This window comes from Anopheles merus, chromosome 2R (assembly GCF_017562075.2).
Source record: "Anopheles merus strain MAF chromosome 2R, AmerM5.1, whole genome shotgun sequence".
Taxonomy (NCBI): domain Eukaryota; kingdom Metazoa; phylum Arthropoda; class Insecta; order Diptera; family Culicidae; genus Anopheles; species Anopheles merus.
The window spans coordinates 3,965,595-3,991,079 of NC_054082.1; the positions used below are offsets into that span (position 1 = coordinate 3,965,595).

General features: G+C 44.5%; 1 protein-coding gene and 1 long non-coding RNA gene across 3 annotated transcripts; one reads left to right on the forward strand and one right to left on the reverse strand.

Annotated features, from left to right (window-relative positions):
* The first annotated feature begins 152 nt into the window (after positions 1-152).
* Positions 153-25,482, forward strand: LOC121603638 (neuropeptide SIFamide receptor-like). Of its 2 annotated transcripts, none has more exons than XM_041932673.1 (8): positions 153-703; positions 18,816-19,249; positions 21,047-21,228; positions 23,231-23,375; positions 23,498-23,609; positions 24,378-24,578; positions 24,670-24,781; positions 24,868-25,482. In XM_041932673.1, exons 2-8 carry the CDS (start codon positions 18,927-18,929, stop codon positions 25,209-25,211), a joined length of 1,419 nt encoding a protein of 472 aa, XP_041788607.1. In that variant the 5' UTR covers positions 153-703; positions 18,816-18,926; the 3' UTR covers positions 25,212-25,482. The 2 variants fall into 2 exon arrangements, with proteins under 2 accessions (XP_041788607.1, XP_041788606.1); XM_041932672.1 differs by lacking the exon at positions 153-703 and adding an exon at positions 2,789-3,024.
* On the reverse strand, positions 22,122-23,235 carry LOC121603643. Its single transcript, XR_006006687.1, has 2 exons — positions 22,874-23,235; positions 22,122-22,742 (listed from the first exon to the last, which is right to left on the reverse strand). It is a non-coding gene; the product is annotated as an uncharacterized LOC121603643 (long non-coding RNA).
* Positions 25,483-25,485: the final 3 nt, after the last annotated feature.

The window sequence follows — 25,485 nt, forward strand, 5'->3', positions numbered from 1 at the left end:
AATTGAGATTAATGTCATCTGTTCGCCCGGACCAATCGGGAATGACAACTTGGATCACCCAAGAAGCACAACAAAAGAAAAATATAAACAAAAAACCTTTCCCCGGGATTTGGTGTTTGCTGTGTTGTGTAGGGGTTTGCTCCGTACAATCTTACAAAACGCACTAAGCAGTATGTAGTGTATAGTGTTTATTTGTGTGCTGTAAGGATGATTAATGACTTTGGTGAAGTTCTATTACGTCCTGTTGGTATTGTTGGGTCCTGTTCAGTTGAATGTAAAAATGGATCTGGATGGGTCAGTGGTATAACTAGCCTCGAGTGAACTATCTCTCCAGAGTGTCCAGACTTTCATGTTATGTAAAGGTTGGCGAATCCGCTTCAAGTGGATTTAATTCGTTCAAGTGTTGCGCAAACCATTTCTACTGCTTTAAGGTGTGAATCAACGCCTATGGTCAACCAATTGTAAATCGAATGCTGCTCCTAGTCGACGAAAGCACTAAATCTACTGAATGTATACAACCGGCGTACACAACAGATAGTCCTTCCATGAAGGTAAACGTGCTTGTGGGTTCGGAAGGGATTGTAAACATTCTGGTTCGTCATTTCACCGTTCAGCGTTAGGTGTACAAAACGTAGACAGTATCGCACTCTATGCTACAGGCGATAGCATCACCGAAACGGACACTCCCAGAAGGGAAAATCGGGTAAGTAGAATTCATCAGTTTATATTGCTTGTGCAAATTCTTGCAAACAAAATCTTTTGCTGAAAATCAAGGAGCCTACAGAGGTCATCCGAATCAGGTGAGCGGCACAGTGAAAATTAATTTTGGTAATAATTTTTAAACAAAAATAGTGCCAGATGTAAGATAAGCCGGTCTCGTAGTACAGTCGTCAACTCGTACGACTTAACAACATGCCCGTCATGGGTTCAAGCCCCAAATGGACCGTGCCGCCATACGTAGGATTGACTATCCTACTATGGGGGGATCAATAAGTCACTGAAAGCCAAACCCACAAGTGGTGCAGGCAGCAGGCCTTGACCGGCAACGGTTGTTGAGCCAAAAGAAGAAAGAAGAAGTGCCAGATGTTGAACAATTTATGAAAATGTTTGTACACATAGATCGTTTGTCCTTTTCCTGCGTCATCGTTTTCATTCACACAGCATAATTGAACATATAAAGTTTGCATGATTTTCGCTAACTTGTTCATGTTATTGTACACCTCGGATCTGTACGGCTCGATATTTGCGTAGTTGTGCTTCTAGGAAACAATACCCCTAATTGAGTTACCCTTAGTAGTCCTTACAACATGCTTTCTATCTCTTTAAAATCATCAAACAAGTACCATCAACGTACCTTAAAATACACGATTCTATTTACAACTATTATCTAACTACAACTATTACAACTATTAACCACGGCTATGCTCGATATAGCTGAAGCTGGTGTGATAACTACCTAGGCACGTGGCAGACCATTATACCCATACATGTTACAGGAATATGTGGTCCAGCTGAAACCAGCTGAGCCATTTATCAATCTGTTACGAGAGATAACATTCTAACTTCAGCACAGCCCTAAGCAAACACTATGCAACGTTCTAGCGTTCGGCATGAGCTGGCATAATATTTTTACCCAGCTGGAACTATTTTCCCATATGCTTTGATACATCGAAAAATATGTATTTTTTTTTGTTTTTCTTCATACAATAACCTTCCACCCTCAACAAAAAAAAGGAAATTTGTTTGAAGAAGTGCCAATTCTACTGATTACGAAAAATGAAACACACTGGGAAAAATCATTTCTCATTCCCATCCTTACACGATTTCAATTTATTTGCAACTTCTATTCGCCCAACTTACTTGTCCTCTCGCTGGTAGCTGACAACATGATGCTGTTAGGCGTCCCATACACCCGTCCCGGCTTCTATCCAATTTAGAATGCTCTTAAAACCGCCCGTTGCAGTCGATGAAAGTACATACGGCGTAAGCCCCCGAAAACCATTGCGACACAAGCGCCGGATCCTCCCGTATGTTTATCACATTCACCCCAGCCAAGCCGTCACGTTTTCCATCGCGCTAGGAGCTAGCTGCCTGGCCTGCCGGCCAAACAATTTCGATGCGAACGAACAAAACACGCTTTCCGTGAAATGTTCGCCTTTTCCGATGAAAAAACAGACGAATGTATATTTTTTCCATGCTCTTACTGTTTGGCAATTGACTGACTCTGGTCGGTATGTGCCACTCCATCTAACCATCCCCTGCAGAAGGCTCAACGCCGGTATCAACATCAGCCATGAGCAGCAGCCAGCAACGCGATAAGGGAGAACAACGCCCACCAACACATCTTTCACAGCTCGCACACACCCGAACACAGCCGCTGCACTCGACTTCGAGCCGGCGTTCGTTTAGCGGTGGCTCCGGAGAGGAAAAGCTTTTGCAAGCGTCGGCGTTTCTGTTCGGGTGAGCTTTTCCAGCCTGCGTCTGGCGCGTCTCCATCTCGGGCATGGCATCGGGGCATGCAGGGCTACGGTACGGACAGAATTTTCACTTTCATTTCAACGTTCGATTTCAACGTGAACGGAAGCGTGCTCGCGTCTCGTGCCTTCTCGCGGAGCTCCGTTCAGACGGAGGAACGATAAAGAAAATAAAGCATCCGTGCGTTGTCGTTTGGTCAGACAGTTGTTGGCGTTTGGCGTTGAGCGTTTTGAGCGGGAACGAGCAAAACTAAACCGTACACCTTAAGGATTAGTTGTAGTGCATCGCCCGTGCCGGATATTGTTGCGAGCTGTTGCAATCCCGCTGCAGTGTCGTACGCAACGGTTCGAATAAAACAATAGTGTTTAGTGTGTTCTGTGGAATTTGAATAAAAAATCCCCGTTTAGTTCAGTTTTCAAACGTATATGTACAGTTACTGCAAAATAGTGTACAGTGGCAATAGATTAGATAATTTTTAAAAGGAACATACATAATCTTCACAAAATAGGATATTGTAAGGCTTAATAATGGAATTAGCAGTGCCCAAAGGTAACATATATAGTGCTTCTTTTTATGTATATTTTTTACATACACAAAGTGAATTTGAAACGCGACATTTTTATTGGGAATAATCAAAGTTACTTCACTGTTGCAAAAAAAGTGTTACTGTTTTACGTGGCGGATACCAGTGTTGTGTTAAACGATACTTATTTCAATTTACATTACTTTACAACAATTTAACTAATAATTTTATATTTTTATGTACAGATAGAGAAAACAAATATTTGTAATCAATATTAATGTTAAGTGTACAGAGCAAGCCTAGCTAGAATAAATGCTCTTCTACCAGTATTGATATGCCAATAATTTGATTTATACATCAATAATTGATAATGTGATGGCTAATAGAGACTTTGATCGATTGGTTGCGCCTTGTACAGTGCATATCAATTTTAATGATAATATTAACCTTTTCCAACAAAATAACAATGAATACCAAAGACAAACCTTTTCTGAGAAACAAAAAAAAACTAATCAGCATCGGTGGATAAAGATGCCTTTCCACATCGTTCCATCGACCGTAGGCGCGCTGCTCTGATGCGCCCATTCCGGACCGCAACGATGAATACTTGCATGTGTAACATAATGTTTGGTGTGTCGTCGAGTGTCGGCTGTGTAAAATTCCTCCCATACGCCCAGGATTCTTTTCCTCGGGGTAAACGCTAGGCGTACCTTTGCCTTCGAAGTGAAACTTTCCCTATTTCCATCAAGGCACAGGACAAAGTTTAATTTAAACAGGTATTTGTAATGGAAAGCAAGAGGAACGTAATTTTGCACGCAATTAACCAACACCCTAGAAAGAACGATGGAACAATCCAAACGGAAAGAAACACTCCCATTCCTTCGAGCAATTCGTTGCGCGATTTGACTACACGACAAGTCGTAACATAAATCACCACCAAGTTCTGGAGTTATCTTCCTGCCCCCCCCCCCCGCCCCGCTTTGCCCGGGCCATTTGCCACCTTCGGTTTAAATATGTCACAATCAGGTTGTTATTGTCATAATCTTTCTTCATTCTTTGCTGCGCCATAAACGGTACCATTAATTCGGGGAACCAACATCCAGCCTCCACAGGACACTCCAGGAGCCACTGTTTAGTGCTCTGGACACGGGCAGAGCAAACAGAATTTAAGACTGTGCATCTATTGACTAGCTGCTTTCGCTAGCTTCTAGGGTGGAGGTTATTATGTACATACAGAACAGGCCCACGATGTATACGACCTGCGGAAAACAATATTCTTGACCTCGATTTTATCTGCCACTACTCTGCTCGACCTCGTCAACCTAAGCTACCGACATTAATACTAAGCTTCCTTGACTGCCACTCTCGCAAACGCAAAGTGGAAAATACTCACCCGGCGATAAATGGCAACAATAGGAGCTTTTTATCCAGCCGGGCCAAACAACACTCTGCCACTTCATTTTGGGTTGCAAAAGTTCAAAAGCCTTCCATTGAGAAGGAAACCTAATACAGAGGGGATTACATGATACCACCTGATGCTTTCGCTTTTACTCGCGGTCCGGTAGGGATTGGGATTTGCCGCAAACAACGTCAACCACCCAACTAAAATTAGTAGCAAATATTAATCTTTGAAAAATTCTAAACATTCGTTTAAATAATTCCTTCTTTATACAGGCTCATTTGTCTATATCGCACCGATGAGACGTCACATATTTGCGTTCGTGTGAAAATGGCGTAAAGTTTGACTATTATTTTAATGTATGTTATTCCGTAGAACGATTAAGCTAAACTTTGCAAGTAAAACCGTACGACAGAGCAAAGTGTACACTTTGCCGGGCCGACACACGTGTGCCGTAAAAAGTTATAATCCTCGATTGTTTACGACACTTTGATCGTTTGTCGTCAGAAAGGTTGAGCTCATTCGATGATTGAACTTTTTCGTTAATGCTGAGCTTTTCTAATAATTCACATTTGAAGCCTATTGTTGACCTTTGCAGAACGAAGAAGCATCATTCAATTATCAAAATATCTATTTCTGAAATACAATTTAGATCGATTACAATGATTTCATTTCGCTGACTGGCTCCCTGGTTCGGCCAGTCACTATGACAACTTCCTTTCCGTTATGTCAAACGCACAAACAAACATTGCTGTTCGTATTATTTTCAACTTTGCTCGTTTTCTTTTAACAAAACAGAAATGAAACATTTGCCCCAGCAAGAACACACATGCTTCCACATACTGGCGAACATAAAAAGAATGAAAAAGAGGCATCCAGTCCCCCGTTCCATGCGTTTTGATGGTACAGTGAGCTAATCCTGCTTTCACCGAACTTCACGTTCTGTTTGATCCACCGTTGATAGCTATATACCCTGGTGCTCGATGACTCCACTTACGCGAGACCCCTTTGGGGCATTATTCCACAACTCGTTAAATACACTCCAAACACTGCAACCGTCTCGCCGGCAATCGATTGATCATATCAAACGTTCAATCACGAGAACCCGCATCATTTCACATGGAACCCTTTTCACGCCAGTATCTTGTGTGAGAATGGAATGGGTTGGATTTTTCTGGCCATATTTGCTAAGGTTAGAAAACTTATCTTTCAACAGCCGTTCGCGATCGATACTGAACAGGGTGGAGGTTCAAAAGCTGATTTATTCTTTTACTTTCCATCTTTCCATTACATGACAAATGTGTTTGGAAAGAAAATCACGAAATCAAATTTGAGCGGGCTTTCAGCCGAAACGCTGCATGAAAGTCACGTGCTTACAGAACACGCATGTGCTCACAGGTAACAACTCTGGCGGAAGCGAAACTAAGAGCAAGCAATACATTTCGTTTATTCATTGGTTACATTGGTTATTTTACAACGAATTCTTGCTAAATATTCTACAAAGAATCTTCTCCAAACATTCAACAAATCCTAGCGTTACCTACAGCTACTCACAAGCTCAGTGTAACCTTTCAATCGGACATCGTTCAATTGGGCATGAAATGAAGACATTATCCTTTTCCGAACATCTCTCAGCCCGATGCTGCCTGATTGGACAAGTTGTGCCATTAGAGATAAATTCTTTCTATAACATTACTACACACCCGTACAACTTCTCCTTCCCTTGTTTTTGTTGTCATGTTTCTCGATGTTCTCGAGAACATAACGACAAACATCGGGGAACCATTGAACCACCGATTCCACGTACAGCTACACCATGTATCGACCATGAAACCGTTAAGCGAACCGAGCGGTCGTTTCTGTTATGCTTCCGCGATGAAGCGTGCGCGCGTTGCTGGATGGTTAATATTAATGGTTCATTTTTCTCACAAACCACAATACAACATGCACAACGTACCAGCTACACGCGGTCGAAGAGACAGCCGGCCGCGAGAAATAACCGCTCAGTAGGGACGGTTAGCCATCATTACACCCCCAGCGGATGTGGGGTACTCATTTTCCCGACCAGACGCTATCGATGCTGGCGGTGCTTCCGATCGCGCGTATCGATGTTTTGATCCACCTCCCCAATTGTTTGCGTCCTATCTTCTCTTCCTTTCTTTACGGTTAACTGAAAACATTTGGACGGAATGGAGGGGAGTTAACAGTACAAGCAGAAGAAGCTTTGCGATTAAGCTGACGAAACTCGCCACAGCCGTCGAACGAGCGCCGGTTCTTGGGTGGGTGGGTGGATGGAATTGATTTTCCGCTTCCGCACAGTGTATCAGCCGGCGACTCCATATACCGCAAGGATGCGGCGAGGCGAGGTGGGGTCCTAATAAAATTTCACTCACTCGATAAGGATGAGATATTTATGTTTACATTGGTCACGGGGCCACTGTTGATAGAGTGTGTTCGGTCTCGAAAATTGGCGAACAGTTTAGTTTACGCTTGACTGACTATTTCATTAAAATTGTGGCAAGAGCCTTAGGGGCCTGCGATGCCTACTACGACGTTGAGGGTTAATGCTGGCAAAACTTGTAATAATGTTTGCTTCTTAGTTGAGAAACAGGCAAGATTAAATATTTGTTTAGCTAGTGCGTAAGTAAGCTTTATAAGAAAAGTATTGATGTTACACTGTTAATATTAGTGCCATACATCTTGTCTAAAGTCAGCCCACTTTTAAGAGCTTTCAATATACGCTTTCGGCCAAAAATTTGTTTTTCTTTCCACCCATACTTTGCCCATCGTGCGCAGCACAACAATAACCCATACTGGGGCTTCGCCATGCACAAAAGATTAAGCAAAGCCGAGCTTTCATCGCCAAAAGTCGTTTGCAGGTTTCTGCAGCACGTGCTCGCCGCCCCACGCGTACTGTAAACGGTAAAAAGCAAGAAAAGAATTTCTAATTACGCTCACGCTGATCCTGATGCTTTGTGATCCTGTATTTGATATGGTTCGTGCTGTGGTCGATTGTTCTATGTCTTTAATTTATTTCTACATCATTTTCCTTTCCTTTTTTTTACTTATAACATTTTTGAAGCGTATAATTTACTTGCTTTCCCATTTCAAACTTTTTGAAGTTTTGAAAAAATGATAATTTTGAATAATTCTGAAAGTATCCACAACTAAAAATACACTCCACCAGGTCTCTAAACTAGCAAAGAGAGCCACGTGTGAATTATTTCATTTGCAAACTTTGATCATCCCAGCCAACAGTTGTCACCGATTGCAGTTACATTATTCATGATCATCATCATCATCATCAACAGTTGGAAAGTTTCTGGCAAGTCTTTCACCGAAACATCCAACAAAATGTTTGCCCCAAACCCAAACATTAAAAGCTCGCACTTTATTCTAGCTTCGTCTGGAAAAATGCCGCTAGCACGAAGGAAAAACATTGTTAATGGCCATTATGATTTCCGTTTTCGTCCTATAGCCACAAACTCTATTAGAGCATAGCGGAAGGGTCTAATTAATCACATTTTGGTTTGATAGACCGCTTTCCCTACCGCGATTAGAGCCCGAAATTGTGGCCATACTTTAAAAGGGAGTCCCTTCAAGTGGGTACACTGTGTGCCATACAAGCTGGCTATACAAGAATTTCTATTTTTCACAAGAATTATTCGCTTTGTGTTGAATTCTGTTACACTCGATAAGACTCTCCATAAGGCAGATCACGGAGCCGGTGTGTGATTGGTTATAATATCTTATGAAAAGGGACGCATAAAAAAACGATAAATCTAAGACTGATTTGATTACACGAAGCAGCACAACTGCCGACCGTCAGAGGGCGCGGAAAGCTAAACCTTTCTTTATACGCTCGGTTTACTCACAAGATACGTTACAACTACACAACACCTTCTACCTGAAGCTAACCCGAATCGTTCAATCCAGTAAAGTAAAGTTTTTTCCGTTTTTTTTTTGTGGGAAATTGATTCAAGAGAAGCACGACAAAAAAAATGCGTCCCGAAATGCGTTGAACGTACTTTTCACACCTCTGACTGGTTTTGGTAATGGAATAGATAGCGGCAGAAGTTTTATTTTTTCAGAACCTTTTTCCGTCGTCCTTTCTCGCCTGTCTCGATTCGTTTTCGCCGAAAAGCCGTACCAGCTCTTATGCCGCCGCCTTGTGGAACGAATAAAACAACTCGTGCAGACACGAGAAGCGGAAAAACCAGCCTCGACACTAGCTTAACTGCACCTGAAGGAATTCCGGGCGTTCGTTCCCGGAAAAGCCTGCTTTTCACGCTTAAAGATACCCATTTCATCATCTTCTGCGACATAATCGTCAAACACCAGTGCCCATCCGTCGATCATCCTCGGTTTGGGAAAGTTATCTGACGACGGCTTTGCAACCGTGTGCCCTTCTCATTCGCTCTAATTAAATTCACTCCTTCTACTCCGTCACACACCGTCTGTTGGTCCACGGATTGGGGGTTTCCTTGCTCCGCTCCAACTGTCCTTTCGTAAGAAAATTCCTTTCGGACTGTAGTAAATGGGTTTACCTTTTTCCCCCGCTTTAGTTTTTTTTCCTCTGTCCATAAAAATCAGCTTTATGATGTTTTACGACACAAGCAGCTTCCATGCGGCTGGATCAACAACCGGCACACACAAAAAAGCAAAGTTTGTTTAGGAGGAAAACGGGAAAACAGCACATGGAAGCGTATGCGATAAGATACACCTCAACACCGCGCGCACACACACACACGGACGAGGTGCAGGGATTTGTCTCTTAACGGAAGCACTTATTTCCACCATTCTACGGTCACATTTCGCCTTTTGGGCGGCAAAAGGCACTCCATTGGAAGCCATATGTTTTCCCAGCGACAGCGGCATATCCTCTTATGGTCCTTCTGGTTCTGGTTTGGTTTGAAAACGGTCGGTAGCCAATTCGGAGACACATTCGACGTATGTGAGAAGATTTTGCTTGTTTTTTGTTCGAATGTATCCTTTCGCCCGCCATTTGTTTGGCAGAGGTTTTTTTTTGCTGTTTTTGTTTTGGATTGGATAGATCATTGTGAGGCCATGGTTGTCGGTATCATCTAACCCATCATCATGTATGGCCAGCCTTCATCTAGCAGCTGGAATTCTTTGTTTTTCTAGTCCAAAAAAACGATCCCAAAACGATTCACTTATCTTGTCGCATGATCCGGACCAGATGTATTCTACTGTGTGCTGAGCACAATCAAAAACGAATCTTATTTCAAAACCTCTATCGCTTTCTATGTTATTGAGTTCTGGTAAATTATAGTAATATTATGTGCTTATTTCTTAAGTTTATGCTTGCCTCAATTTCAGAGCACTATTATAAAATCGAACCTAAAAACAGCTCCTCTTCGACTGCGAGCTACGTTCAATTCAAGATCTTGAGAGACTTTAAGTTTACTGCAAAAAACGAAATGTTCAATTTGTACCAAAGCACAGTCGCTTCGTGAAACAATCATTCGCCATCCCTTATCAAGCGCGAACACACTTTTCCCTAATCTTCCATTTCAAAGCCGCTTAAAAAAGCGTCGCTTTTCACTTGGAACAGTTCCTGTTAGCTGTGCGCTTGTGAGCTTCCCATCTGGTTCCGTTTCCAAAACAACGCCCCGACCGGTTAGCTTAGTCTGTGATGTGACACTTTGCACAGGGCCACTCGCTTTGATGGATATTCGATAATTGATAGGCCTTCATCATCTTTCATATAGCAGTTGCACACAAACGAAAGCAATCGACACTGGTCAAAAAGACTAGCAACAAAACCAAACGGTGTCACAAGGGTACTTGAAAGTGTTTCGTTCCTGTTGAAAAGGTTTTCTCAAATGCCATGACAACGAGAATTTTCATTCAGTCGGCGTTATTTTTGTCCAGCCTTCCAATCAAATTTGGGGACCGACTGTATTCATTCACAAGCTAACTTTTAGATCCGGGATTTCTAGGAAAGGTTATGGAAATTTACAATGTCACCGAAGTATTCAATTTCATGCCATTCATAGAGCTTGAAGTTGTAATGCTATTTTATCGCTTCCGTGTCTCTCCGCACACGTTTGCGCTTCCTCTGCGCACTACTGCGTAGCACTTCTTAGCCACATCCAACGCACCACAACCTATTTAACTTCCCGAAACCAAGAATAAAGTTCGCTTTCACTGCGATTGCCTATCAATTAGCGGGAGGCGTAAAAGTTCTTTCTCTCCTGCGGCCAAAACCATTCACTTGATTCAATTATCGCCACACCTCTTACTACGCACCATCATCATCTAATGGCTGTCACGCAGCAATGTCACTAAGAACACAGGACACAAGACTGTCAGTGCCGCACACAAATGGTATCCCGTAATTAAATGATCTCTTTTTCCGACGCTCAATTCCGAGCCCACATCACACCGCCAAGATGCCCTCCTCTCACATCCAACGGATGCTAAAATGTTTACACAGGACGAACGAACGGCAAAGGATACAAATACACCCCGAAAACAAAACAACTGTAGGATGTAATTCTGGACAATCGATTCGATAGCGACACTCTGAGACGGTCGCAAATTGAGGATTGGCGTGATTTACAGATTCCATAATTAGCCATCCGAATGCCTGGACATCTTCCTTCCCGTAGGGGGGTAGCCGTCTCCGTGCTACGCCTACCGAAACGCGACTAATGATGAAATTGAAGTGTGCCTAAGCAGCTTTACGGTCCATTTTCCTCGGAACTAACACCGGGCCCAGTGTTTGAAGTTCAAGGGCAGGCGGTTTATTATTGGTTGTACTACATTAATTAGCCGTCCGGGGTTGCGCTAATAGCAGAGCGGTATCGATATAAATTCCCATTAGCCACAATAATCTCCGTGTTGGGGGCTATAAACAATCCACGAGGGTTGTTTAAAAAAGCGAAAGCACTTTTATCCACTACAAGATAGATGCTTATTTTTGAACCGAATGGTTTTCAGTGTAAAGCAATGAAGTCATTTGAAACCAGCCCGATAATCACGCCACACTTCAAAACTAGTACATTGTATCGTTGTCTATTCCAGGAAACATCAAACTCTACAACATGGTTCAGCAGTCTTGGCAACAGCTTGGGAGCTTTCAGATCTCATTTTTGTTTCAAATTTCTAATGTTTATGGGTAATCGAGATAAATAATGTCTTTGTTTTTCAATCAAAGGACAGATGGCTCAGTTTTGTGAAGTTACAATACCAAATGGATTGATTTGTAACAATCAATTTTTTTACATTTTTATTGACTTGTGGTAAATTTTTAATATACCTTTAAGTCCAGTCGTCAATTACATCATATCAGTAAAAACATAAAAAATAAACTTCTTTCTCTTCGATACTGTGACTGTGTACTTTCCTCCAATTGATCTCTGTGTATCTTTCACCATTTAACTTGTACGCATTAACTTCCCCAAATTTCAAAGTCAATGTCAGGATTCGATGATGCGGAGATTGTCAAAAACACATCCCAACTCTCACAACAGCACAGCAACTTACAGTTGCGACGGCAAAAGCATTAAAGTGCGGAATGTCCTCGTTGCAAACCACCGACTAAGTGGCTCGCTCGGGTTTCGCTTCACCGAAAGGTTCTCAAAACAACCACCCCCGAACCTTACTGATTTTATCCGCTCGGCAGCAACTCCTAATGGTTGCGGTTTTTAAGATCGCCTTCCCATAAACACCGCACACTCCCTTTCCCTTCCGGTGTGAATGTGCTTCTGAGTGGGGAAAAGTCACCACAAAAAAGTGAATGTGACACTCCATCTCGCCATCCGCCCAGGTCACACAAGGGTGCGCGTTGTTTCAAGAGCAACAAACACCGCACAGAAAGGATGTCCCCGTGGGACGAGATAAAACGAGTAGCGATCCGTACGAAGTAATTCATTTATTTTCAGGGGCAATCGTCCTGATGGAAACGGAACCAGCCACATTCCACCCCCTTCCATTGATCCCCCCACGGACACACTCGAGCAGCGTTAGCTGTAGGTGCGGAGCGTAAGATTCCAACGGGTATGGAGGAATCCGGGCGGGTCGACGACAAAGACCGAGATTCGTTGGCTACCTCCCCAACCAACTGACTGACGCCCGAATCGCACGCACGCCGAAAAGCGTAAAATATTGTACAATCCTTTTGTGTCCTTCGATTCGGTTCGAAGGGATGAAAAAAAAAACCAGCAAGAGCGCCGGAAGTAAAAAAGGGAAACTCTTAACCGGCGGCCGGAGTTAACCGAGCCACAGGAAAAAGAAGAAGAAGAAAAAACAACCACCCGGGTGATAAAACTGCACTGCGCTACAAAAGCCCGGAGCTTCGGATGACTTATGTTCAAAAGTGGTTTGTGCTCGGTTTGCCACCGATACATGTAAAGGACCGGGCTCCTTCGGACGGATGGCGATGGCGATAAGACAACGGAGTAACTGAGAAAAAAAATGTGACAAAAACCACAGATAGATTTGAATGGACTGAAAATCGTTCGCTCGGAAAAGGATTCCTAAAGGACACATACGGACACCGAAGTTAAGAGAGCAAGTTGTGGTATAATGGAACGGGTTTGAAGTGGGGTTTGGTTTAGTGAATTCTTTAATGCCTATGCTTGTAAAACATGCATTTGATACTGTGCGGTCCAGAAACGTGCGAAAATTAAGTACATCTTTATGGGCTAGGCCTGTCACATTGGACGTGTTGTGTGGATATCGAACCATTTTCTTTTAATTGTGCCCCGAACAAAGGAGCTGGCCGTAATAAAATCATTCAGGACATCATTGTCACTTACATTTGATGTTATTACCTCCATTTCATTGGTTTTGTTTAAGGACACTTGTTAATAATTATTAACGTTAGATTCGATCTGTCGGTGTTATCTACCGTGATTCCCGACAGAGCGCGGTACAAACGCGTAGTGTGGGAAGCATCCAATACCGATCGAGCCGAATATTCCCGATCGCTCAAAGGCTCCCGAACAGCGTGGCTAAGGCAATGACCGAAGGCCACTCTTTCGCGGTAGCCCGAGTCAAGCGATTGATTTTTAGCGTCGCAATAATAAAATAATATAAGACTGCTTAAGAAAACGCTTGTTATTTAATACTTAATACTACTACGGGCGAAAGAAAGAGTGCTGTTGCAATAGTTTGCAACAACACTCTTTTTAATGGTTGATGATGCTGTTAAATCCAGAAGAATAACTTCTACCAACATTAGCAATTAATTGATTTGTCCATTTTAAACACAAACAACAGCTTTGGAAACTCCAATTCGCAGACTTTTGAAAATAGCAATAATACAATAAAATAATCCATTACTCAGAAGATGCGCCAATGCCTTATTTGCTCACACCGTCCCGAAAAACAATATCCTTCATGTTTGTCACGTACAGAATGCGCCGTCTGAATTAATTAAACCTTTCAAAGGCTTCAAAAGAACGCGTTATTTAATAAAGCTTCCTGCCAGTTCATTTTTTAGAAAGGAAGTAGAAAATGTTCAAAAAAAAAACACAATGACTAGAGGTCCAATGCAATCGAAATCGCGCGCGCGTGGGACATTCATAAATTTCTCAAATTTTCCAAAGCAAAAAAAATAACAGGACACGGACAAGAGAGATAGAGTTCCATCGGTTTGGTGGGAAGCATTCATTCTCATCACTACCTGCCTTTTTTCCGTTGCCTTTTCTTTAATTATTTTTACCATTAATAATTCTTCTTATCTTTCGCCCACCATCATTGTTGCGCCTAGAGCTATGCCATGCCATGTGGAGGTTTCGCAATTTCTGGCTACAAAACGGGAGTTCAAAGAACTCATCTTTACGATTTCAACATTTACAAACGCAGGAAAAATTGCACAATCTAAACGGGAGTCCCTTTCCGGTTCATTTTGATTCTTGGTATTCAAAATTTAAGCCAAAATCATTTACCATCCATCCGGACGGACTGGATTAGCGGATAAAGGGAAAGTTACTGCATTACCCACACGAAGGTCACGCAGTAGAAAAACATTTCAGTGCAAAAAGAAAATACTGTAAGTAAATAAAATACCTATCCTAGGAAACCTGAAAAAGGACGGACAGAAAGGTCTACGACGTCCCCTACAACAACAACCAAAATAGCTACCCAATTTTTTTTTTCAAATCTCTGTCTGCAGTGAAAATAAAAATTCTATTTCCGAAAGCATACCAATTGCCTCGTTTGCACAATAAAATGCGATTGCATTTACACAGCCGATTTTATTGCCGGTTGCTAACGTTTTTGGAACGCCCAGCAGGGAGCACTTCTCTCTAAAATCGAAAGTGATAAACGCGGCGACAATAAACGCAACAAAAACAACTTACTCTTCAACGCCTCACGTTGCTACATCCATCTAATCTCTGGCTCATGAATGTTGACACAAACGGAACGAACGAAACACACCACACCGGTTGGTGGTTAAAGAATTGATACCATTACCCAAACTCGCTTTGAACAGCTTGACTTTTATCACGCCAGGGGCGGGCGCTTCACTTCTTTCGCGGGAAATATCTTCATCTTTACGGCCTAGGTGCTAAAACATATGCCACTAACCAGCATCACCATCACCAGAGCTGTTGAATGGGAGCAATCAATTTTCATACAAACACCTGGCACATTTCTGGGAACAAATTAGTACCTCTGAGTGTTTGTGTTTGGCTTTATTTGTGGTTTTTTTTTGCAATGTTGAGCTCTATCGTGATTGCAACGACCATCTGTCCTGGCAAACGCTTGGCAATGTTGTTTGTGGAGATGTTCATTAGGGCACAAGAAAACATCTTTCAGTGAAGGTGAGTTTCGACGCAATCCTTCCAGGTGTTTATTGTGCCGATGGTACCACATTATCCTGCTTGACCGTATTGTTGGTGGATGAATAAAACATACGCACCGCCGACCAGACGGTTGTTGTGGAATATTTTTACCCAAAAATTAATATGCGTCTAGTTCAAGATGTTGACAAGATAGGATGATGTTTGCAGTGCTGCAGAAAATCAGAAAAGAGAGTTTTTTTTTTTTTCGAAGTTTATATCTACACATTTTGAGTCGACGAAGCTCTTACTGGAATCTACTGGACACATTACAAACATAACACGCAAAACGGCACGCATCCACTTCAACCAGTACAACATCCAACAGTAACATCGCTTTCGATCATCGTCGGAGATAAATGTCCAGGACGTGAGCTTACGAGCAGCTTAACACCACCACCGACGCACCTACCCACGCACCACGCCGCACACACGCCGAGCCACCACCGGGAACCACTGGCGAGTTCCTTAGGGAGTCTACGTGGGCGATTCCCGTAAATCAGAGGGCTTTCTCCCCCTTTTTCTGTGTTTCATCGACCAACGTGCTTTTTTTGCTTTTTGCAAAAACCCTGCCCTAAACACCGCCCACACTCATGGAGATTTTTCTTGCTCCCGTTCCCATTAAGCGATGTTTCCGGTGTGGCCATTTATCAAAAGGAAATACCTTCCAGCAACATACATACCGCCCGCCCAACCGACCGTACTGAAAGATGTCGAATTGAGGTGATCATTTCGAACGGCCAGAATGGGAAACCAACCCATTTGATTGAATTCAAACCAAGGTCAGGGTTAGGGTACGCCTCCGCGTCTTTCCCTCCCTTGGGCCAAGTAGGTACGAGAGCGTGCCGAGGATTAATCAACCACCGAGAAGGGAACAGAGCAACGGGAATTGCTCAGCATGAAATATGCCACTTAAGTTTTTTTTCTCTCTCTCTTACTTTATCTTTACTACCGCACTTCTAAACATTCCAAGAAGTCCTGATTGTCGATAAGGTTCACCCGCCGGAAAGTGTATCTCTCGAAGCCAAGAAAGGCACGGATTGTTGCAGGCAAGAAATTCAATTAGCCCGCCACACCGCGCTTCAGACGTACCAACGAAAAGGCGACATACCATACCATTCGTGGCGGACCGTTTGCCATTGAACTTGACCGTGGTAAATGATAACATCGATAAATTAGCATCAAGAGATGCCGGGAAAAGCACATTCTTTCGTTCGGTTTCACCCGAACAGGACAAAAAGAAGGCCAAATGTGACAGAACATTATTATGCAGTCACATTCATTTCTCGGAAACGCTGGCGAGCTTTTTTCGCCATTGAAATTCCTTCCAGCATCTGCTCTACATTCATATGACTTTTGTTTCAGTTTGAATACGAATGGACAGATGAAATTGGCCTATGAGGATGTATGAAAACCTGACGCAGACTGATTCATAATTCTGGAAAAAACACAACCGAGGACACCAACGATTCTTGATTGGTTTTTAGGGGTTTTTGGAAGCAATAGAATAAGAAATTGTTGTTTTCCTCATTTCCTTGAAAGCTTTTCTCGATTTCGGCTCCAAAAACAGTAGTAAAAACAAAAAGCTTTGAATTGTACGAATTTATGTAAACCAATAAACAAACCATGATGCAAACGATTTCGTTAAAACAGCCCAATCATGGTTGGTCATGGAATTAGTTACAATTCACACGCTCAAATCAACTCCAACCCAACTGGAACGAAACGTGTCTTCTAATATATAGCAACTCATTGGTTGCGGTCAATTTCCTTCCCTCCACCGCATTACCCCTCGTAAAAGCTTGCATTTCTTCGCCCGAGATGTTTATGCTCGAAACAATGCTAAAGCACTGCTGCTTACAGGCCCAAAAATGGGCTCGTCATTCATCTGTAGCTTCGACCAGCGGCTACCAAATTAACCATAACCAACAAAGGCTTCGGGGGTAAACACATAACTGTGGGAAAATAAAACCAAAATCAAACATAACGGCGGGGGCGCTTTGAGGTTGGTGGTGTGGTTCGGACAAAAGCCACCGACGACTCCAGTATCCTGGTTTCTGGTGGCAAAGTGATAAACTTTCACTGTTAAGATGGTTCTTTGCTTCTTTGCCCCGTCGGACACTTGTAGTTGTCGTAGCCCGACTAAGATTAATTGAACTTGAAAGGCTCGCCGCTCGGGCTAAAAATGCTCCCACGTGCCGGACAAACGGCCAATGAATACTGTTCCTTCCCGTAAGCTGTTTATACGAAATCCGATTTTTCTTAAGGCAGGGTCTTTTCCCGAGCATTGTACAAAGTGTCCCTGTGAGTCGTATTTCCGGAGGCCGGGATTCCCATCAAAGTCCCTAACGCTCCTTACATTCAGCATGTGACGCCTCATTTCAAGGTCAGCCAAGAATGAATCACATGAGAGACGCTGTAAGGGAGGCTCCGGACTCTCCACCACGTTCGGCCATTCCTCTCCATCGACTATTATTATCTGGGACATAATGAGGGTTGCGTTTGTTAAGTCCCGTCTGAATCTTTGCTTTTCTATTTTCCTCCTCTTTTGCTTGTTTGGAAGGCTTTCGTTGCTCAAAACGCACCACAAAATAGTAGAAATTATGTTTTCCTTCACACTCAACCATTCTTTCCTACGCATCCGCAAGTAGCGAAACCCCTCCCCGGGGGACTGAATACTGCGGTACACGGTAGATCAAAGATTTCGAGTCGCCCGGAACGCGTCTAATCTTCAGAACATGCCACGGCCCGAAAATAGCCATACCGTGCTCCGCCCATCACCGTGACCACGCGCGTCCTTCGGGTTAGACACTACCGTCGAGCGCCGGCAGACAAATAAATGCCACCGAATGCTATTCCGTCCCTCTACCGCTTCGGACGATGTTCCATTCCGGCGACGGAACAAATCTTATTCTATTGCTTGGCGGGCGCATAATTTGCCCGTTATTGTCACTTGCGTTTTTGTGCACAAACTAGAAGCCCCACTAAGGATAACGACGATAGTCATCGAGGAGTTGATTTGCGCCACTGAAGTCGCACCATCACTTCCGGCCGCTTTTTGCCGCGATTGGCCGACCGGGGAGGGAGATATTTATAGAATGTGTATCGACAACCTATTAAGCTCACTGAAACAGTCCCGTTGGTGCCTGTTACTGTTGGTGTTTATGACTCTTCTTATGATTGGCAGGGAAAATTGAGCCGGAGCAAACACAAACGAGCGTGTTAAACTAGTGACTAGTGAACAACTAATCTAGTTATTACCAAGAAAGTTGTCCATTTTGGTGCCGGAGCTTTTGCTAGAAGATTAAAGACAAGCCATTTCCGCCTGGCCTCTAAACATTCTTCTTATTCAATTTCACCACATCTCCAAGGCTAGTAGAGTTATCACCCCATTTCCAAGGAATTGCTCTCCGCCCAAAAGATCCAACATGTTACAGCAGCAGCAGCAGAAACATCCGTTTGCCGCCAGTTGGACGAGTAATATCTGCAGCAGCATAACCACCGCAAAAAAACCCTTAACATTCACTGGAGGAACCTCCTTTTTTTTGCTCTGCTCTTCTCTAATGCACCGCCTCCCGTTCGCCCCGTTTTCTCGTTGCAGGTTCTCATTCGGTTGGATGGTTTCATTGCTTCATAAATCAATTCCCGATGGCACCGACCGGACGTTGAGCGGGCCGAAACGTGGACGAACGCACACGCCGCTGACCGCACGATGTCCCCGCCGGATGACAGCACGGAAACGGAACCACCATCTGCCATGTCGACCACCGTCGTCACCGTGGCAACGCTGCTTGCCGAACGCTGCCTCGGATGTGCGATTAACTACACCGGCGCCGCCGCCGCCGCCGCCAATCTCCCGGGCGAGCGGTTGCAGTCCGATTTCGGGCGCCCAAGCACGCCGGCACCGCGGCACAACTGGACCTGGAGCTATCTTAACCTTAGCGCACCGCAGCAGTACGACACGTTCGACGGGGAGTACGAGATTGATCCGGCCTACCAGCTACGCTACAGCGTGCTCGGCACGGTGCTACTGACGTAAGTGTCATGGAAAAAGTTTTACCACACGCGAGCCTCCAATTGATAATTGACTTTCAGACTTGATTAATTGATACGCCGGTTCGGGGGAAGAACGAGACACAGACAGACACCGACAGTTGACCGTAGCTGCCCACACACACACCCACACACACAAGCCAAATATTTGGCTTCGAGGTTCGGCCCCAAAATTGCTTAAATTGTTCACTGTGTCCTACTCCCATGCTTCTATTCTAACGTGCAACATCTTACAAACACACTGTGAAACATCCTACGTGACGCGCTTTTGTGCCAGCCTACGTGCGCGTTGCCATGGGAACGGGGTGGTGGAATGAATGCCCACATAAAGAGGCAACCTTAAATGCTCCCGAATGGCTCCCGGGGCGGGTGGAAAGGTGATTCGTCCCACGGGATGTTTGAAATGGGTCTCCGGGAGCCTTTTTTCCCCCCAGAAATAATGTCGCCCGGAAAATGAAAGCTCTGTGTGTAGCACAATATTCACTAAGTGGGAAGAAAAATGGGAATGGCAGCGACCGGTAAGTAAGAAAAGAGAAAAGCGTACCGTTCATTCAATTTACCAATACGTTTCTCTTCGTTTCACACACGTGTATGAGTTCATTGCTCGCTCGAGGTAGAAAAAAATACAGAAGAGCACTTTTGATAAATCATAACACATTTCACGTAAAGCCCTCAAAACGTTAGACGCTTGTTCGCATTCGCTTCGTTTGGTCGCTGGCCTCATCGAGAGTGAAGAGTGCCACCGGAATGGGTCCAGTGCGGCTGACGGCTGTCAAAAAACGTCGCCCGGAAGTGGCTTGCCGGACGAGAGGGACGCTGCAGGAGAGCGCGTCGTACACGAATCACTTTCACTCGTCCATAACTTATTCGTCGCGCCCGGAAATGCTAAAAATGATCAAATGCTCGCTGCCACACAATCGAGCGCGTCCCTCACGCCTGTCCTCGAACCGGCGATAAAAGGACTTCCTTTCCCTCCTGCCTGGCAGGGGGACGAAGAGATTGACAACTTTTCAATAATTTTTATTAACCTTCAGCGGGGGGAATTATGGAGATGGCAAAGTGAATGATGCTAAGTGTGACTAATGCTTACTTCAAAGACTGTTGAGAGAAAGCGACTGATAATTTCTTCGCCTATCTTTTTGACTGAAGCTCCACAGAACATAAATTCCCCATCTTGTCGTTCGACCGGCCTTCAAGAAGCAAATTGCGATTGCGAAAGTGATAAACGTCTGAAGCACCTATTAAAGTTACGAGATTTTCATTAGCCCGCTTCTTCTCGGGCGGCTTCACCATACGGAGACGGCTTTTCCAACGATCCATTATAAGTTGGTCAAACTGTCTGCCAAAATCTTGGAAATAGGCCCCTTCGCCCTGTTCACCTCTCAGAGCTCCCGTCGTCCACAGCACACAAATAAGGAACGAAAATAGCGATGGGCTCCCGCCTAAACTCCTAACCGCCTGACCTGATTCCACGCCAATTACTCCCAACACTCACTCACTCCCCCCGCGTCACAGGACGAGACGGATGATGAGCCACTAAAGCGGGATTAACGTTCGCCTTCTTCATCCTTAAGAACGGCGGCGGGCGGCGATGATATTTATTACGTGTCATTTTTTCACCCACTTGCGATCAGGCTCCGGAGCCTCGGAGCTCAAAAGCGCTACAATAATTCCCGACCTCGCGCGACAGTAATTCCAAGCTGATTAGCTCACTTGCCTCAGATTTTCTTATTGGTCCTATTGTCTTCTTATACCTCTCTCTCTCTCTCTATCTTCCAGGGTGGCCTATGCGCTCGTCTTTATCCTCGGCCTGCTGGGGAACATCTCGGTCGTGATCGTGGTGAAGAAAAGCACCATGATGCGATCGCCCACCAACCGGTTCATCGTCAATCTCGCGTACGCTGATTTATTGGTCAATTTTCTCTGCCTACCGTTTACGCTGATCGGGAATCTGTACCCAGGTAAGATGTCAACCCGGTCTTGCTCCCCGGAGTACTACACGCACAGGGGCACCTATATAGTTACACAGGAGTCAAGGCGTCAGGGAGCAAGTGGATCAAATTTATGGACCTTTAGCCGGCAATCGATAAGAGCTAATGCAGGGGGCAACATGGATTTTTTGTCGTTGTTGTTGCCATCCTTAGAACCGGGAAAGTTTGCCGTCCCCCAGCCAGCTGTTCGGGAATGGCGGCGGGTTTGGTTTAAGTTGGACAATATATTGACTTTTAAATTGACTGCTGACAACTTTCCTCCCCGATGACGCGTTCCATACACTTCCACACATACACACACGCACACACACACGAAAAGAATCGAGGCCAGCTTCCGGAAATACAGAGGAAGGGGACAAAATACAGCAAGATTGATTTATTTCCCTTGAGGGGATGGTCCCATTTACGTGTTTTTTTCCACGTGGTTCCTAAACACTATTTTCCAGCCGGCGCCCGCAGCCGCTGCTGAAAATAGAATCGATCACCGTGTTACGGTGAAAGAATAAAGTATAATTACGAAACATTGAAACATAAATAACGCGTCCAGGGCGGGCGTCCGTTGTGTATTATATTGCAGCCATCCATCTTGCACGTCCGCAGGGCAAAGGCGCACGGTTTTAAAGCAACAATTCTGCATACAAAACCACTCCAAACGTGGCCGTGGTTGTTTTTTTTTTTTCTTTCTTTTCTTTTGCCGAATAATTTACATCTAATGAATAATTCTGCTGAAAAAGGCTCTTCCATCCCAAAAGCCGTTGTACCACACCATGTGCACATACTGTACGAGGACGGAGGCAACAAAAAACAAAACAAAAAAACCAATAACCAGGAACCATATTATGGGGCCCCCATCAACCATTCCATCGAGTAAAGTAAAAACTTTTCTTTTATGAAGCCACCATATGAGCGCAGCATCGATTGTGACAAATTGTAGACATGGGCATTGCCGTAAAGGATACCGTTTATCGATGGTGATACAGTTAGCACGTTATGTATGGTACCGTTTCCTACGCTTTCCTACAGTGCTGTCAAACCGATGAGCTCTGCTGGAGCATAGTTTCTCCCAATGTATTATGATACAGGCAGGACGACAGAATACTCACACGCTCGCGATGGTACTACTACGCTCGATGAAAGGATGGTCTCTCCACACCAACCCTTCCTGGTGTGACATCTCTGGCCAAGACCGCACGTTGAAGAAGCCGTCCTACCGAAAACCCGCGTTTCAATATCACTCGTCCCCGAACGCAGGCAAAACACACAGCGCCACTTCAAGTGTTACTTTGATGTTGTGAGCTTCGTTTCTTTTTTTTTCGTCCTTCCTTCACAGCCACACAGTAATATGGAGGCGCCTCGTAGTTTTCAAGCGCTTCTTATACCGTTTAACGTTATTTTTTCCTACTTTTCTTCCCCTTGCAGCGTGCGCTTGCTATCAGTTCGGCCAAACTTTCTCGCATTTTACCGCACACACATACACAACACATCTTGAATGGGAAAAGGAAAACATTTTCCTTTGTTCAATACCACCGGGCATTCTGCTGCTCCTGCTGCTGCTGCCGACGGATGGTTTCATCGTCTCACACGCCCAATGTTGGCACGCGAAGGCAAAACTTACTCTTTCCCCCCTCGAGGATAAGACATCGAAAGGCAGCAGCAGCAGCAGCAGCATTTCAGCAACACGTATAACAACCAACGTACACACATACACACACCACAACCCACCACAAAAACGATCCTAACAAATTTGGTGCCTCTTCTTTGTCCCCAAGCGTAACATCATACATTACACCCGTTCGGTAATGTAATTTTCGTCAAGAGAGGAGGAGACATTTTCGTCCTCTTTTTCTTTTTTATCTTTTTTTGCTCCAGCCCCGTTATCATCCATCTCTTGTCTGTTCTACTCCTTTCTGTCTCACACGCTCACGATCTTCCGTACACCGCCATCGCCATCGACACCACCACCACCATCAAGCTTGGATTTTGGGGGTGTTTTTCTGCAAGGGTGTTTCCTATCTGCAAGGCGTTTCCGTTTCCGCTTCCGTCAACACGCTGATGGCGATCTCCATCGAACGTTGCTTCGCGATATCGTTCCCCATTTCGGGCACCATTACGACCAGGTAAGGCGCGATACACACAGCGCGCTTCCCACCACTTTGGCAGCGCTTGCTCAGTTTTTCCTTTGGCGCGTTCTGATTTCTACGGCCTGCTGCGCTCCTCTATCTCTCTATCTCTCCTCTAGACAGTATCGGTTGATTGTGACCATCATCTGGTTTATAGCGCTGAGCATTAACCTGCCCTGGCTGTTCGTCTTCACGCTGCGTCCCATCGGCATTCCCGGAAGCATAGCGCAGGTGAGAGTGTTCATATTCGGAGGGAGGAGGTGTATGTGAGTATGGGGGTGGTGGTGCGTTTCAACGTTCAAGGTTACGTACGCGCGCTTTAATATCGCGACACTTTCATTGCCACTTGTACACTTAGTGGTCCATAAAAAAGCACAGCAAGGCAGACAGTTACACTTCTTCAAAGGCTTGCTATCGACGATGCCGATACGTACCCAACTTTTACAACAAACGCTCACAAAAGCGCTGACTGCGAAGAGCTTAATTTGATGAAAAGTTACCCGTCCGGTCGTTCTTACTGTGCTTTAACAGATTAATCAACTGGTCGTCGTTAAATCCTGTCACTAAGTCTCGAGAAGACGGCGAGCAACGATGCTGTTGTAGCGATTTAACCAAGCGAACGAAGCGAACACCATAAGCTCTAGGCTTCATACGGCGTGGATATATAGACAACTTTGCACATACATTCTTAGCTTCAACACCCACGAGACATACATACGAGTAACTTAGTTTTTTGAATAGATACAATTAAAGACCGCACGATGGTACAATTAATACCCTTATCTCGCTAAGAAGCCCACCAACATGCTGCAGAATTGGATACTAAAATTTAATTAAAATTAAGCTCACTTACAGCGAAAGGGTAAACTCTCCAAAATTTGATAATTAACTTAAGATAAGAAGAAGAACTTAAGACGTTAAGAACTTAAGACGTTAAACCCACATGTACATGTTAAATTTACAAGCGATTAGCAACTTTATTAACCCATATTCCCACAGATCTGTACCGAGCTGTGGCCGACACCGGCATCGGAAAGCTGGTACTTTCTGTTCGCCAACCTGTTCTTCTGCTACCTTGGCCCGCTGATTGTGATATCCATCTGCTATGTCATCATCTGGAAGAATGTAGCTTACCGGAATCTGCCGCGCGAGATGATTATAAACCGCAAAAATGATGTCTTCAATCGCAGCAAGGTGAAGGTAAACAACCCCATCAGCTATTCCGCGTCTCGGTTGCCAACTGTGCCAACTAAACAGTTTGCTCGGTTTTCTTCTCTCTTCACTCCTGCAGGTCATAAAGATGGTGTTCGTTGTGATCATCACCTTCGCCATCTCGTGGTTGCCGCTGTATGCCATCTTTTGCTTCGTCAAATTTGCCGGCGATTTGGTGTACGATGAAACGGGTAAGCAGCCACGACCGGGGCAATATAAGGAGCGAGCTTATAAGGATGCTTTTTACTTTCCTCCCTTTTTTCGCTTTCCAACACAGTTCAATCTTTCATCCTGAACATTCTCCCCGTCGCCCAGTGGCTCGGTGCATCCAACTCGTGCATCAACCCGATACTGTACGCGTTCATGAACCGCAAGTTTCGGGCCGGCTTCAAGAAGCTGTTCCACAGCTGCTGCACGGCCGACGAGGACGATTGGGACCTGCCGACCACGGTGGGCCGTCTCGAGGAGAAGGACCTGTACCTGCGGCGGGTGCGATCGTTCAGCAACGGCAAGCAACACCAAACGCTGCTGCACTACACTGGCCGGGAGCACTGCTCCACACTGCGTGTGCCACTAACGGCACCGCCCTTGAACGTGCCCAATGGTGGAACGCACGATTGAAATATTCGTTTGGACGGCACAATAAGCACAGCACGCCCATCTACGGTTTTAAAAAGATGATGCGCCGAACAAATTTTGCCAATGATAATATGCAAACAAAAGCTTACGTAAAACGTACATAAAATATTTAAAATAAGGGGAGGGGGAAGCTAGTTACACTATTCTAAGAATTAAAAATCATTAATCGCGGGAACCAGATAATGCGCTACTATTTACGCTCACTTTTGAAGTTGGGTCACGTATCAGATGTATTTTCATATAACTAATTGTTCGA